We start from the raw sequence: 15309 nt of genomic DNA, 5'->3' as shown, positions 1-15309 counted from the left end.
AAAAAATTTCAAATTTTCTTCCAGCAATAGAATTTTTAACGTAAAATTGGAGTCTAACAAAAGAATAAAATATCGCGAGTTTCTTCCACATGGATAAAATAGATACATATCTGTAAACTGAAACGCAATTCTTGAACAAACTTAGGATACAGAAGTTATCTCAATAAGCTAGTAACACTCAATTGGTTTGACAGTAACATCATCAGTAGAAAATACATTTAGTAGTGGCAAGTTGGTAACCGGTAATGAAACTACACAAACTGCTATATATGCTAAAAAATATACTAGTAGCACCCTTTTGTTTCTTTTTTTTTGGTATAATCATCCGATATTTGAAGTTCACTCGTTCGATTAATATGGATTCGTGCCATAGAAAGCTCACGGTAGGGGTTTTAGCGTTCCCTACCAAAGAGGACTTCATTCTCAGAGCTCGAACCCAATGAGCTTATTAAGTAGTAAGAATGGGAGGAAGAAAATCAGATTTGGTACCGAGAACTCGAGCCTTGGTGTCAGGGAAGTATTCTGTTCCAGGTAGTTCAGTGACCTCTCCATTTTCAGTCACAGCAATAGGGTAAGTAAGCAAGTGGCCAGGCAAATCATGAACCAGGCTCTCACTTGAATACAAATCCCAATATTTATCAGCAACTTGGTTCACTTTTCGGATGCATTCGGGGCTCTCTGGATAAAGAAAACTGTTATCTAACAGGCCCAAGTGTTCATACCACAATGCCATTCTGAAACCATGAACTTGACCCCTAGCTGGCTCCTTTACTGATAAATGAAATGGTTGGTAAGCTCCCATTGCTATTTCTGAATCTCTTGCTCCATCCATTGACCTTTGGTTTATGTTTGCTGATCCAATGATAATGTATTCATCATCCACTGCAAAAAAGAACACACAAAAACAAGAATTGAGAACTTAATATATCTCAATGTTTTCTAGCTTCAACTGCAGTTATCAAAGGCGAAAAACACAAAAAGGTTCTAAGGTCTATTGGGTCTTTAAGCGCAAAGTGCAAAGAATGACGCAAATGGAGAAAAACTACAAAATATGTATGTGTAGTCCAAGACTAATATCTATAAGCATGAACACTAAAAATATGGACAAAGAAATTGAAGAAAATTTACGATAAAGTGAAATATCAATTGTTTAGTGTCGCCACTTTCAGATTATGCGCATTAGTAAGGAAAAGTATGCCTTAGAGCCTTGATGACAACACTGAAGCGCCCGCTAAACGAGGCGAAGCGCTCAACATGTTTTGAGCCTCGCTTCAGGGCTTAAGGCTTAAGCGCACCTTTGATAACACTGTTCAACTGATTAAAGAATTATATACTTACCTATCATCATTTTGGCATGCACGTAAATCATGAAACGCCTGGCTTCTTGAGCTCTACTATAGTCTGAATCAGGTTCTGGTGTCTCAGAAGGCTCATATTCTCCTCCCTTTTTTGTTTCCCTATTGCCAAGGCAAAAGAAACTCAAGTATTCCTTTGGATTTGCTATAATTCCCTTTACTTTTAGAGCTTGAATTATATCGGTGTACATCATTCGCATAGTCCTCCTCTGCCAATCCAGTATTGCTTGTACAGATCCACTCTCAGGAAGTCCTTCTGGCCACATTGGAAGCACAACATAAACCGTAAACCTTTCCCCTGCTTCGATTTTGCTCACTATCTTCAAAGACAGCTCCTTTGGGATCAAGTGCAAAGCATTGATCTCTTCATCCTTGATATCATTAGAGTACCACGAAAAAGAGCTACCTAAGAAGTACTGGTTTTCGATGTAGATGAAATGCTTTGCTCTACGAATGGCATTAATATATGCGTCCTGTATGCTTCGGTCAATGATGTTGTCCTTTCCACTTATAAGGCCAGACTTTGCTGCCTCCTCAGGAACATTAGGGAAGCCGAAAGCTGCTCCCCCATCAATTGATCGAAAAACTTGAACATTCCACGTGTCATGATCGTCTGGATACATAACAGGTGAAGGTGGAGTGATAATGTTGTCGATATCCCTTAGGTTTATAAGCAAGTCCTTTCCTCCTTGCTTCCTCCACCTCTGCTCAAAATTGTACAGTACATCCCAAGCAACTGGCCCTTCTAATCGACAATGTATATCGTGCCAAGGCTCTCTTGGTCCCCCTTTTTGTATTGATGCACCAGTGAAATTTGCTTGGTGAAAATCATCATGATGTGCTGTGTCCAATGTCCTAAAAAGGGAGTGAAATTGTGTATCATATCTACCATCACAAAGATCAATCCCACCAATATAACTCACAATTCTCCTCTTCTCTTTGTCTCCATTAGGCATTTCACCATCCACAACAACAATCTTCTGATGATGAGTGAACATTGTCCCGATTTCTATATTCTGAATAATGCTCCGTCCATCATCAGGATTTCGAGGACACAACACACAATTGACTTCAGTATCTCGGAAAAAATTAGCAGTTTCTTCATCATGAGTAGCCATTAGTCCATCTTGTTTCAACACACCAACCGATGTTCTATCATCCCAAACCAGCATTAGAACTCTCACACCTTCATTAGCTTTTTTCTTAAGCAACTCCCCGAGCGTTATGTCTCCACCAGGTTTAGGCCTCCTTGTGTCCCTTATCAAAGTGATCTCAGTATATACAGACCATCCTGTTATGTAAATCAAGTGCTTTGCATTCGTTATAGCATCGAAAATATCTTCCCAGCATCGTTGTGGCTCGTAAAACTTTCCACCAGCAAGAGGGATTTTCGGGATGAAGTTATCAGGAACATGAGCATCTTGGTAAAGTGTGACTTTGCATCCTTGTCTTTGACTAAAAAATGTGTAAGGAACACCAGGAAATCTTGTTACTTTTATCCCTCTATTCCAATTATATTCCCTTGTGACATCAAAAAACTGCAACTTCACATGAATTTTAGAGTGTCCATGCACAGGTTTTCGTTCTGTATCGAGGATTTCAAGCCATTTATCGACTTCTTCTCCATCTAGTAGTTCTTGAACTGGCAAGTAAGCTCTACCAATGAGTTCTGCTCCAATTGGATTATCAATTTTGACAGTGAATATAACATCTGCAGCCATATGAGCACAGTAAATGTGGAAAGACTCGTACCACCGCGGATTTTTGTGTTCATTCAGCAATCTTGTTCTGCCAACTCTGGCTTTTTGAAGATCAATGGTTGCATATAGTCTTGAGGCTGTCTTACTGAAGCCAATTGCTCCCTCAATGCCATGCACCACCTACAAAAAATAATAGTTACAATATGGAACTGCCAAGAATTCTACAATTTCTTATTACTGTCTCGTAACATGTCAACCTGTATAATTATAATAGGGAACTGCTAAGAAGTCAACAATTTTTTATTACAGTCTTGTAACATGTCAAACTGTATAATTATAATATGGAACTGCTAAGAAGTCTACTTGTTACTATCTCGTAACATGTCAAACTATATAATTATAATATGGAACTGCTAAGAAGTCTACAATTTCTTGTTACTGTCGCATAATATGTCCCAACTATAAAATGTTAAAGAAGTGTCAAAAGATATTTATACTTTAATTATTACTAGTGTAGATTAAATGTTTAATATAGTTTTAGATTTATAAAAGTTAAGATGAATTTTCTCAAATCTTGTGCACGAAAATCAAAAACCTTGTACATAGTACTCCATCCATCAAAATTAGTCTAATTCCTTTTGCTTAGAGAAAGTTAGTTCCACCAATATTAGCAGCTAAATAGAACTCATTTATTTTTGGCAAATAAAAGATTTTATTACAAAAACTGGAAATATTAAAATAATACTTTCTATAACAAAAATAACAAGGCACTACTATAAAACTGGAACTCATTAATTCCTTTTTCTCTAATAATTAAGATATTGAGAAAAAATAACAAAAGTATTACGTACTACTCCCTTCGGTCCAAAATAAGTGATTTTTTAGCTTTTTTCTTGTGGTCCAAAATAAGTGATTTTTTCAGATTTCAAGAATGAATTAATTATTTTTTTCCTACATTGCCCTTGGAGTAATTAATGTTGGAGTTAGGAGTGTTTATGTGAAAAGATAGTAAAGGTTAATATGATCAATTTCATTGCTAATTAATGTTAAAAGGTGAATTTCTTAATATGTGTGAAAACAACCAAAAAATCACTTATTTTGAACCGGAGAAAGTATAAAACAATATAATAACGACACCTGTATATATCAAGTTGGGTGGAGTCAGTTGTATAATGTGATTTTAGATCAACCTCGTCCTCTCACAATATCATCAATCAATCTCAAGTAATCTTGTCTTACTTTATCCCTTATATGTGCGACTTGCATCTTCTGTTGAATCATAAGTTTATTGCTATAATAGTTTGCCTTTAAACATCTTCTTTGTCTTTAAATCAGAATTAAGGTACTATTTCTCTTGAATAAGCTTGGTAAGCAATGCTATTCCAACAGCTCCATGATACTTCCATTTATTAAATTACCCATTAATATTTATGATTTTTTTTTATCTATAATAATCTAATAAAAGAACTAATTTTTTAAATATATTTTGCATTGCCAATGCACACAATTTATTTAAACTCTAAAGAAAAAGGGTGGGTGAGAGAAGGTGGCCGAAAGTGATACAAATTGATTACCGAATATTAGTAAATAATTCAGTCAAAGGACTACTCTCTCTCTCTTTCTTTTGGTTTTCCATCTAAGTTACCGCATTAGAGCCGACTATATTTGAATTCGTGCCGGATAGGGCCCTATTCGGGGGGTTACGCTCTCTATCAAGAATTTTTCCATATCAGGGCTTGAATCCGAAACCTCTGTAAGGGAGGAACAATCTCATCCACTGCACCACATCCTCTCTTCAAATCAAGCTTAAAGTATCTCTAAGCCAAAAATATCTTGCTTAAGGTAGGAAAAAGTTGTGGTGGATGTGCTACCACATCTCATGAGTACATACACTATTTTCTTTTGTGTTCTTTATACTAATGGATTGTTTGATAGGCGTATAAAAATAATGCAGGATAAGGTGTATCACTAATGCAGTGATTAATAATGTATGAGTTAGTAATGCAAGCATTAGTTATGCACAAATTATTTCTTATCCACTGTTTTGGATGGTGTATTAAAAATTAAAATACATTGCATAATTTTTAAGAAGATTAGTTGTTTACAGAATGCCCTCCATATTCTTTAGCGTTAAGAGACTTTAAGGATAATTTTGTCTTTAACCATGTTAATGCATGCATTAATAGCCTTGTCATTGCTAATACTATTATTTGCTATGTATTAGTTATACATAGGATAATACCAAATAGGTTGTATAACGTATACTTGTATTAGTAATACATAGGTTGGAAAAGTGTACCAAACAAGTGAATAGTAATACCAAAAGCTAATGCATGCATTATTTTTTCTAATGCATCCTACCAAACGACTCATACGTATTTAAGCATTCTTTTTAGTTAAAAGAATTATTTAACTTCACTTAAGTATCACGCTATTTATTAACCTATTTTTTATAACTAAAAAGACACTCTATTTTACCCGTAAGTATCATAGAAATATTTCTTTTGTTTCTTAAAGTGATTTTATGCGAAAATTAGATAAAATTGAATGATATTGTAGTTATAAAAAATAAATTAATAAATATTAAGTAACTTTTAAAATAATTTTGTTTACAATAAAGTCCATATTATGGAGTAGGAACTTTCTTAAATTTCAACAACTCCACCACCCAATTTTTTTGCAATAATTGAATTCACGCGATCCTCAAACTCCCCCATCCCTTATCCTTGTTCAGGTAACTGACCTACTTGTCGTCTACAACTTAGAAAAAAATGGTTCCCTTCGTTTTCTTCTAACTACTGTTTCCATTACCCATATCCTGCGTCGGGTCGGAAATAATCCACCACTTTTGATCAAAATTCCTAAATCCTCATCTGTGTACTACTTATCGCTCACAACTAAGAAGAAGTCGGTGCATTATTCATCTGTGATCTAATCAAAGTAAAAATGTGGCATTATATTCCTATATTTTGTGTAATCATAACCAACAATGAAGGCAAAAGAATTGAAAATACTATCAGTGGAGAAGCCACACCGACACCCTTTGTCCGGAAATTATACTGTGTAGCTGGGTACAGAGGCGGAGGTAGAGTGTTGGATATGAGTTCAGCTGAACCCACTAGCTTTTGCTTAGATTCTGTATTTGTATTAAGAAATCCATTAAGTAAGTATAAATATCTAATCACGAACTCAGTAACTAAGACGAATTATGTGTTTGGTGGCTAGTTTAGAACTCATAAACTTCAAATTAATTCTGGTTCTGCCTCTGGGTAATATTTTTTTTATGTATATATACTACACTCCTTATCTTCTTCGTGAGTTTATTTCTTTATATTTTGACTTCCATCGTGAGTTTATTACTTTATATTTTGATCTCCACGAATAAAAATTCTAATTCTGCCTCTGACTACTGTATGTTTTCCTGGACATACTGATACTAAATTGAAGTGTGGAAAAGAAAGGATAGTTTTTACCGCACCTTATTGAAAAGTTCTTTGCCAAAATTAGTATGGATTTTATCGACCTCGAATATAGTAGCATGAAGAGTACCATGTAGCAGAATTTGTGCCATCTTCTTTCCCTGAAACAAAGAACATGTCGTATTATAAGGTTTATTTGTCGCATATATAAGAAGAAAAATTCATATGAAGAAGAAGAGGAGGATTAGTTACCTGCTTAGCTTTAAACTTGAGCTGATGAATAAGAAAGTCTTTAGATAAGAGTAATAAAGTTCAGAAAATATCAAATAGAAGTCATGTATATATATGGAGGAGATATGAACAGGTATCTTTGAGAATCAAGTAATTAAGATGCTAGTCGTTGACATTCATCACCCTCCCTCCCCCCACACACACCCACACCCAAAAAAAAAAGAAGCCACAAGTGTACGTTTCGTTGGTAAAAACTTACCGTAATGAGTGTTTATACCAAACGGTACTAATTTACCCTAGTTACGTGATTTTATTAGGTGAAAACATGTGTTAATTAAATATGATTAAGTGAACTGACTCTATTTATAAACACATATAATGGGCCTATTGGTTTGGTATAAACATCCAGTGCAGGTAAGTATTTTTCCATTTGGTTTACTCCATTAACAGAAATAAGCCAAGCATAAATTTGGCATAAGATTGGAAAAATTAATCAGCACATAACTTACTAGTGTTTAAGTAACCTTATTAATCTCCGTACTATTAAGTAACACGGCACCTATATATGTTACGCGAGAATTTAAGTATTATTTTTTTGTGATAGAATATAAAATATCGTAATATTTGGATTCAACTGAAGATAAAAAAATCCTTTAATTAAACATAAACCATTTATGAATCATACTTCTAGTATAAACCAAACCACACGTACGTTATTGAATTAGTTGGAACCAAGGAAGGTAACATCATCTTTTAATAATTGTGATGGATTGATTAGCCCCTTATCTTTTTCCTGCCAATGAGAGGCCTCCACTTTGTGTTTAGGAAAATGAAATCTTTTTAATTATGAGAAACTAGGGGGTATTTGGGCCAGTGATGTTTGTGGACACGATTACATAATTCTCTGTGTTGCATTCGCTACAAGAAAAATAAATTTGCTTCTGTACTTTTCAAAAAATATTTAAGAATCATTTCCGAAGAACTGACCACAGTCACCTTTAAATTTGAATTAATCTTTTCTACTTAATTCTAAATTAGTTTCTTGATTAGCGCACTGATTGAAGATTGTTATTGGCTTTGGATGCTTATTACTCCCGAGAAAATAATCATCATCCCACGAGGTACACGTGTACGTTAGAATTGTTAAGTCTACAACTTGAACAGAATTACTTACCCAATTTTTAATAACCATGTGGCTATTTTTATTCTGCAGCACGCCACATAAAGTTTATTAAAGAAAGAACAGAACATTTGATTAAGCTCTAAAAAAGATGTTTTACATTTTTCTAACTCGAAAACAGAACATTTGATTAAGCATAAAAAATTTAATCCATCTCATTCTTTTTTGTTTCCCTGAATTTACCCTGCCCTTCTTTCCTTTTAGCAGTTTATCAATTCACATGGTTAGGTGAAAGCTTTATTTGTTTAATATTAGATACTAGACGTGCTCTCGCAAATTGTGAATGGTTAGGATATCTTATTTGGAATTCTTGATCTAAGCTTACAAAACATGAAGACAAGAAAGACTAGTTTTTCCTTTACACTAATGTAGAGATTATAAAATACAATTGTCATTGCCTCATTGGTCGTCTTAAACCTCGATCTCAGCCTCAAAATTAATTATGATCACATTCAACATTAAAAATTGGGAAGAAAAAAAAAACTTTCTCTTGCTCAAGGGTCCAAAATCACATTGATAGATCAATAGTGCCGACAATCAAGGTGGAGTAGTTAATTTGGATATTGATATCGGGTGTGTTTGGTACGGGGAAATTATTTTTGGGAAAATATTTTTCATGTTTGGTTGGCCTAAATGTTTTGAAAAATCTCATGAACCCATTTTTCTCCAATTGAAGGAGAATGTTTTCCCTATCAAGAGAAGGGAAAACATTTTTCAAAACTCTTTCTCAACCTTCTCCACCATTTTCTAGGTTTGTGTGAATTTTTAGAGACTTGGAAAGGGGGAGGGGTGAGGGGTGAGGAGGAGGGTGAGAAGAGTAGCATAAAAAATATATTTTCCTAAAATAATATTTTTTACTCTCTAAGCAAACACTAGAAAATATTTTTCGGATAATATTTTCCACTCACCAACCAAATAAGGAAAAATAAGTGATAAAACCACTCATTTCCCATGAAAACATTTTCTAGAAAAATATTTTCCTTCGTACCAAACACACCCATCATGTTATGGTCCATTGACACAACTGAGACTCAAGTAAAATATTTCGCAATGGACTATAGCGTTTATTAGTAGCGGATCTAGAATATAGTTATTGAGTTTTCAGGAACCCAATAGTTTTTTGTGTAGACCCTGTATTTTTATTAAAATTCTATAAATATATAACTGTGAACCCAATTATTATTGTATATTATTTAGAGATTACAATAAGAACCATAAACTTTAAATCATGGATCCGCCTCTGGCGTTTATATAGCTTTGAACTCTCCCACCTCAATAGATAGAGGTGTGGTTCTCCTTGGTTGTATCCAGGGGCGGATTTAGGGGGCGGAAGGGTGTTCACTTGAACCCCCTCTCACCGAAAAATTACACTGTATATATAAGGCAAAATCTGTTTTTTACCTCTATATATTATGTTTTGAATCCCCTTGACACAACCCAATATCATAGCTTAATGGACAAGGGGGTTTAAAATTTTTGTAAGGTCATTGGTTCTATTCCCACTAGCTACAACCTTTTTTACTTTTTTCTTTTTTGATCCCCCTTCAAGGTAATCCTTCCTCCGCCACTGGTTGTATCATGTATGTATTGGTCTAAATTTAGGCGACTTGATAACTGCAAATAAATAGGGTCGTGGACAGAGTCGACCACGGCACAACGACAAGGAGTCGTTTTAAGAAGGATTATTGCCGAGGTCAAGTAGACGGATCAAGAAAGCAACGGTAGGATAGGTTTAGCAATAGACATATTCCTTGTATTGTACATTTAGGGTTTCTTAGGGATATCCCTTATAAATAGGAAGAGATAAAGAACAAAAAGAGGATCTTTACTTTTTGATAAGAGCACATTGTAAAGGGTTGGCTATAAAGAATATACAAAGCATGTCTTGTTCACTAACTACCTTGTTCAATCATATGTGGTTCACTCTTTTGTTTACAAGATCCTAAGATTCCTTATCCATCAATACCTTTCATTATTCTACGTTGCTGTCAGGAAGAAGAATCACCCAAGTCATCTAATATTTGGGTAACAAATTCCTCCTTATTACATTTATTGCCATTATCTACATTTATTGCATGCTTCTATTACTATATTCATTGATAATCATTGAACATATGCTTGGTATTTATTACTCTTGAACACGATCTCATCCCACTGATCCCCTTCGATCTTAGATCTGGAATTTATTATGTTTAAATATGATTCACCCTCTATTTCCTCATTAATTAGTTTAACAAAAAGCTTAATACTTTTTGGTCAAATAATTTGGCGTCGTCTGTGGGGAGGTTTTAGTTAAAATTTTAGTTTCTTCTAGATCGTAAAAAAGGACAACCATCTTTTTCTCATTTGCACGAACTAACAATGGTAGGAAAAGGAGATGAAAGACAGAAAGCAATAGTGAGTGTCACTACCAACCTCTTGAACACCATCAACGAGGATGACAGAGAAGACGGGGAAAATGTGACACCGAGTGCTACACCCAGGCGGAGTGATACACCTCCCCCTCATGGAAGTGTAACCACTTCACGCGAAAGGGGAGCCTCCACGTCCACAGTTGAGGAAGCGCCACCAGCAGTGAAAAAAATTACTGGAGGAGTGGCTAACAAGTACTCTAAATAACATACTCGACAAACCCGTTCAAAGGGCGAATAGAAATGCCGCGCAAACGGATACCACAACAACCACCAGCGAACAACCTGCTCCCTCAACAGGTAACACTCACACCACTGTTGATGCAGGTAATAATGCATTTGCGGCCATTCTAAAGAAAATGAAAGAAATGGAGAACGAGAATAAAACACTCCGCGACCAGATGAGAAAATATCAAGAAAGGGTTGATAAGATACTTGGCGCCCCTAAACTACTACCAAAACGAGACGTCGGCCGGTTCGTCGAACAACCCTATAATAAGGAGGCAACCCCACATGCCATACCCAAGACTTTCAAAATGCCACCGTATTTGAAGATATATGACGATACAACAGACCCCGAAGATCACATCATTCATTACGTCATAGCAGTAAAAGGCAACGACCTCTCGAAAGAACAGGTACCATCATTTTTGCTTTAGAAGTTCGGCGAAACCCTGACAGGGGGAGCCTTGACGTGGTACTCACAACTACCGGCATGTTCAATAACAACGTTCGAAGAAATGACCGACAAGTTCGTCACCGCCCACGCTGGGGATAAGAAGGCAGAGGCTAGGGTAAATGATATATTCGCCGTTAGGCAATTACCTGGCGAGGGACTCAGGGACTTCCTCGCTCGGTTTAACAGAGTAAGAATAAGATTACCAAATGTATCAGAAGGGATGGCGGTGGCAGCTTTTCAAAATGGGTTGAACAGGAATGGGTCGAGAGCGACTAGAAAGTTGTTAAGCAGACTCATGAAATACCCTCCCAGCACTTGGAAAGAAATTCACAATGCCTATTGCGCCAAGGTGAGAGCAGACGAGGATGACCTTAACGGTCCAATCCAATGGCTAACGTCGGTCCAAACGAAGTCAAGGAAAGACCGTCGTAACGACGATCGAAGAGAGCAGTCAGGTCCATGTCTCAACCGAGACAGGCATCAGTTATATGTCAAAATGGCCATTCCACCATCCCCTCGACATACGGAAGGGCCGTCAAGGCCGCACATAGGGACTCAACAAAATGAAAGAGGTATGCCTCCACTCTTATCTGCTCACAATTTTTGTGTTTCGCCTTCAGAAATAATGTACGCACTGGAGAAACTCGGCCCAAAGGTAAAATGGCCATAAAAGACGAAATCCGACCCAAGTACTAGAAAATCGAACGTCCTCTATGAGTTTCATCAGGAACGAGGCCACAAGACCGAGGACTACATAGCCTTATGGCAAGAAGTGGTGAACATGGTTAACCAGGGATACCTAAGGGAGTTAATGAGCGATCGAAGGAGAGCCAACTTCGGCCGCGGACGAGAACAACACCAAGGCCCTCCAAAGCCACCCTCCCCCGCCCGCACCATCCAAATGATCATCAGCGGGGGCAATGAAGCTGCAATCAACCATGTAAAGTTTACCACCATGCATACGATGAAGCGGTCGATCACCCATGAACGGTATGATGACCTCGAAGACAGTATCATTTTCTATAAGTCAAATACCTACGGTTTGACTTTTCCTTACTTCGATACTCTTGTCATTACTTTACGTATTTCAGATACTGATGTAAAAAGAATAATGGTAGACGACGAAAGCGGCACGTGTATTATTCACCCTCGAGTTCTCACACAAATGAGACTCGAGGACAAGATAGTACCACGCTGCATAACACTAATAGGTTTTAACAATGCAGTTGAGCGAACCTTAGGGGAGATAACGCTACCCATTTTGGCCGGGGGCGTCACCCTAGAAACAATGTTTCATGTCATGAACCAGGACACAACTTACAATGCCATCATAGGGCGACCATGAATATATGCCATGGAGGCTATCCCGTCCAACCTGTATCAAGTAATCAAGTTCCCTACCCCATGGGGGATATTCAGCATCCGAGGCGAACAACGCACAACCAAGAATGCTACCGCATCGCCCAAGATTGTACATGCACTCAATAGTTAGAGGGAAAGACTCAGAAGCATAGCAATTACCAAAGTCGGGGGCCGAACTCGACGAACGAAAAGACATCATCAAGGACCCCAACGTCGTGGAAGCCGCAGCTTCAATGGTAAAAGATCTCGATCCTGTACAACTAGACAATAGCGACAACAACAAAAAAGCTTACATCGGCCATAAACTTTTAGAACCAGGTAGATTTCATAAATTTTTAATTGACAACGCCAATTTGTTTGCTTTCTCCCATGCAAATATTCCAGGTATCCCGAAAGACGTTGCGATGCACAAGTTGAACGTCGATCCACTCTACCCTCCAGTATGACAAGTAAGAAGAAAATTCAACACTGCAATCAATGAGGCCGTCAGTGATGAGGTGGATAATCTACTTGCTAACGGCTCCATCCGAGAATCGAAATACCCCAAATGGGTCGCCAACGTAGTCATGGTGAAAAAGAAAAATAGAAAGTGGCGGATGTTCGTGGATTTCACAGACCTAAACAAGGCCTGCCCGAAGGACTCCTTTTCGTTGCCTCATATTGATCAACTCATCGATGCAACGATAGGACATGAGTTGTTTAGCTTCTTGGACGCCTACTCAGGTTACAACCAAATCCTCATGGAGGAGGAGGACATGAAAAGACCACTTTCATCACCCATCATGGAACGTACTGTTACAGAGTCATGCCATTCGGGTTGAAGAACGTAGGGGGGACTTATCAAAGGCTGGTCACCAAGATGTTTAAGGACCAACTCGGCAAAACAATGGAAGTTTACATAGACGACATGTTGGTCAAATCAAAAAGGAAGGAAGACCACATCGACCACTTGAAAGAAGCCATCAATATACTAAGGCGATATAGTATAAAGCTGAACCCCGAAAAGTGTGCCTTCGGCGTAACTTCGGGCAAGTTCCTCGGCTTTCTGGTATCACAAAGAGGCATCAAGGTCAACCTCGACCAAATCAAGGTCATCAAGGGAATACCTGAAGTATTGACCAACAAGAAACAGGTGCAAAAACTGACATGACGTATAGCCGCCCCTGTTGAGGTTCATCTCACGATCCTCCGACAGATGCCACAAATTCTTCAACGTGCTTAAAAAAGACAACAGGCTCCAGTAGAGTTCAGAATGCATCAAGGCCTTAAGAGAACTAATGTCATACTTGTCCTCGCCCCCTCTACTCGCCAAAGCAGAACCCGACGAGCTCCTCCTAATATACTTGGCAGTATCAGATGTCACAGTAAGCGCAGTATTGGTCCGTGAAAACAAAGGTACACAATCTCCAATCTATTACATTAGCAAAACCCTAGTCGACACCGAAACAACGTACCCCCACCTCGAAAAATTGGCCTTGGCATTGGTCATAGCTTTACGAAAGCTTAGACCCTATTTTCAAAGCCACCCCATATCGGTGGTGACGACCTTCCCCCTAAGGAGCATCCTACATAAACCCGAACTGTCGGGGAGATTGGCCAAGTGAGCCATAGAATTGAGCGAGCACGATATAACATATCAGCCTCTAATAGTGATAAAATCACAAGTACTTGCCGACTTCGTTGCAGGTTTCAGTGCCAAATAATGCCCGAGATCGAGCAGGAAACTTCTTGTACCTCTCCCAGGCTACCTGACCTATGGGTCCTATATACCGACGATGCTTCCAACGTGTCAGGATCTGGACTAGTACTCGTACTCAAGGTCACAACAGGCGAAGTCATCCGCCAATCCATACGGTGCCCCGATATGACTAACAATGAGGTTGAGTACAAGGCCGTAATTGCAAGACTAAATATTGCTCTCAAATACGGAGCACAACGAGTCGTCCTCAGATGTGACTCACAACTCGTTGTCAACCAAGTCACATGGACTTTCCAAATCAAAGAGTAGAGGCTACAAAAGTACCAGGCAAAAATTCACAAACTACAACCAGAATTTGATGAATGTCGACTCGACCAGATACCTCGAGCATAAAATATCGAGGTAGATAGCCTCTGTAAATTTGAGGTACACTTGAGGTACACTCTGTAAATTTGACTTGGGACTGGAACAATCGTATTATAATATATTTGTAGGAGGGAGTACTTCCATCAAATAAAAAGGAAGCCAAAAAGCTTCGAATGTAGGCGGCCAGGTACATCATCGTAAACCATGATTTGTACAAAAGAATGTTTGGTGGTCCCTTGGAAAAATGCCTAGGACCGAACCAGACAAGACACCTCCTCGAGGAAGTACACGAAGGCCACTGCGGTGCTCATACCGGCAACCGAGCCCTCGTCAAATGCCTCATACGAGCAGGTTATTACTGGCCCACCATGAAGAAGGAAGCCACCGACTACATCAAGAAATACGAGCAGTGCCAGAAATACGCTCCTATGATACACCAAGCGGGCGAGCACCTCCACTCGGTCACATCGCCATGGCCATTCATCAAATAGGGAATGGACATTGTCAGACCCCTTACAACAGGATGAGGTAATACACGATTTCTTTTGGTTTTAACTGACTATTTTTCCAAGTGGGTAGAAACATGTGCAAGAAGTTATCACATTCATATGGAGAATCATCATATGTCGCTTCGGTATCCCCAAAGAAATCAGCTGTGACAACGGACCCTAATTCACCAAAAAAAAGACCGCCAAATTCTTCAAGAAATGGCACATCAAGCGAATATTTCCCATGCCATAACATCCTACTGGAAATGACCAGGCCGAATCCTCCAACAAAACAATACTAAACATCTTGAAGAAAAAGCTTGAGGACGCCAAGGGACTGTGGCCGGAATTGCTACCAGAAGTGTTGTGGGCATACCACACCACACCAAAAACAAGCATAGGAGAAATGCCATATTCAC

At 38.3% G+C, this 15309-nt stretch overlaps 1 protein-coding gene across 1 annotated transcript; it reads right to left on the bottom strand.

The window, feature by feature from the left end:
- Window positions 1-61: 61 nt before the first annotated feature.
- LOC107820441 (phospholipase D alpha 1) lies at window positions 62-6917 on the bottom strand. Its single transcript, XM_016646728.2, has 4 exons — window positions 6727-6917; window positions 6534-6635; window positions 1339-3235; window positions 62-882 (listed from the first exon to the last, which is right to left on the bottom strand). Exons 2-4 carry the CDS (start codon window positions 6624-6626, stop codon window positions 449-451), a joined length of 2424 nt encoding a protein of 807 aa, XP_016502214.1. The 5' UTR covers window positions 6627-6635; window positions 6727-6917; the 3' UTR covers window positions 62-448.
- Window positions 6918-15309: the final 8392 nt, after the last annotated feature.

The sequence above is a fragment of the Nicotiana tabacum genome, chromosome 1, assembly GCF_000715075.1.
Source record: "Nicotiana tabacum cultivar K326 chromosome 1, ASM71507v2, whole genome shotgun sequence".
Classification (NCBI taxonomy): Eukaryota; Viridiplantae; Streptophyta; class Magnoliopsida; order Solanales; family Solanaceae; genus Nicotiana; species Nicotiana tabacum.
Note: the sequence above shows the minus strand (reverse complement) of the source record. Positions and strands in the feature narration are given on the sequence as shown.

Excerpts from the sequence above, each read along its gene's own strand:
- LOC107820441 (XM_016646728.2), bottom strand. The coding sequence starts at position 6,626 with ATGGCACAAATTCTGCTACATGGTACTCTTCATGCTACTATATTCGAG. Across the intron at positions 3,236-6,533 it reads GCAAAGAACTTTTCAATAAG|GTGGTGCATGGCATTGAGGG; the intron begins GTGCGGTAAAAA and ends TATTTTTTGTAG. Across the intron at positions 883-1,338 it reads GCATGCCAAAATGATGATAG|TGGATGATGAATACATTATC; the intron begins GTAAGTATATAA and ends TCTTTTTTGCAG.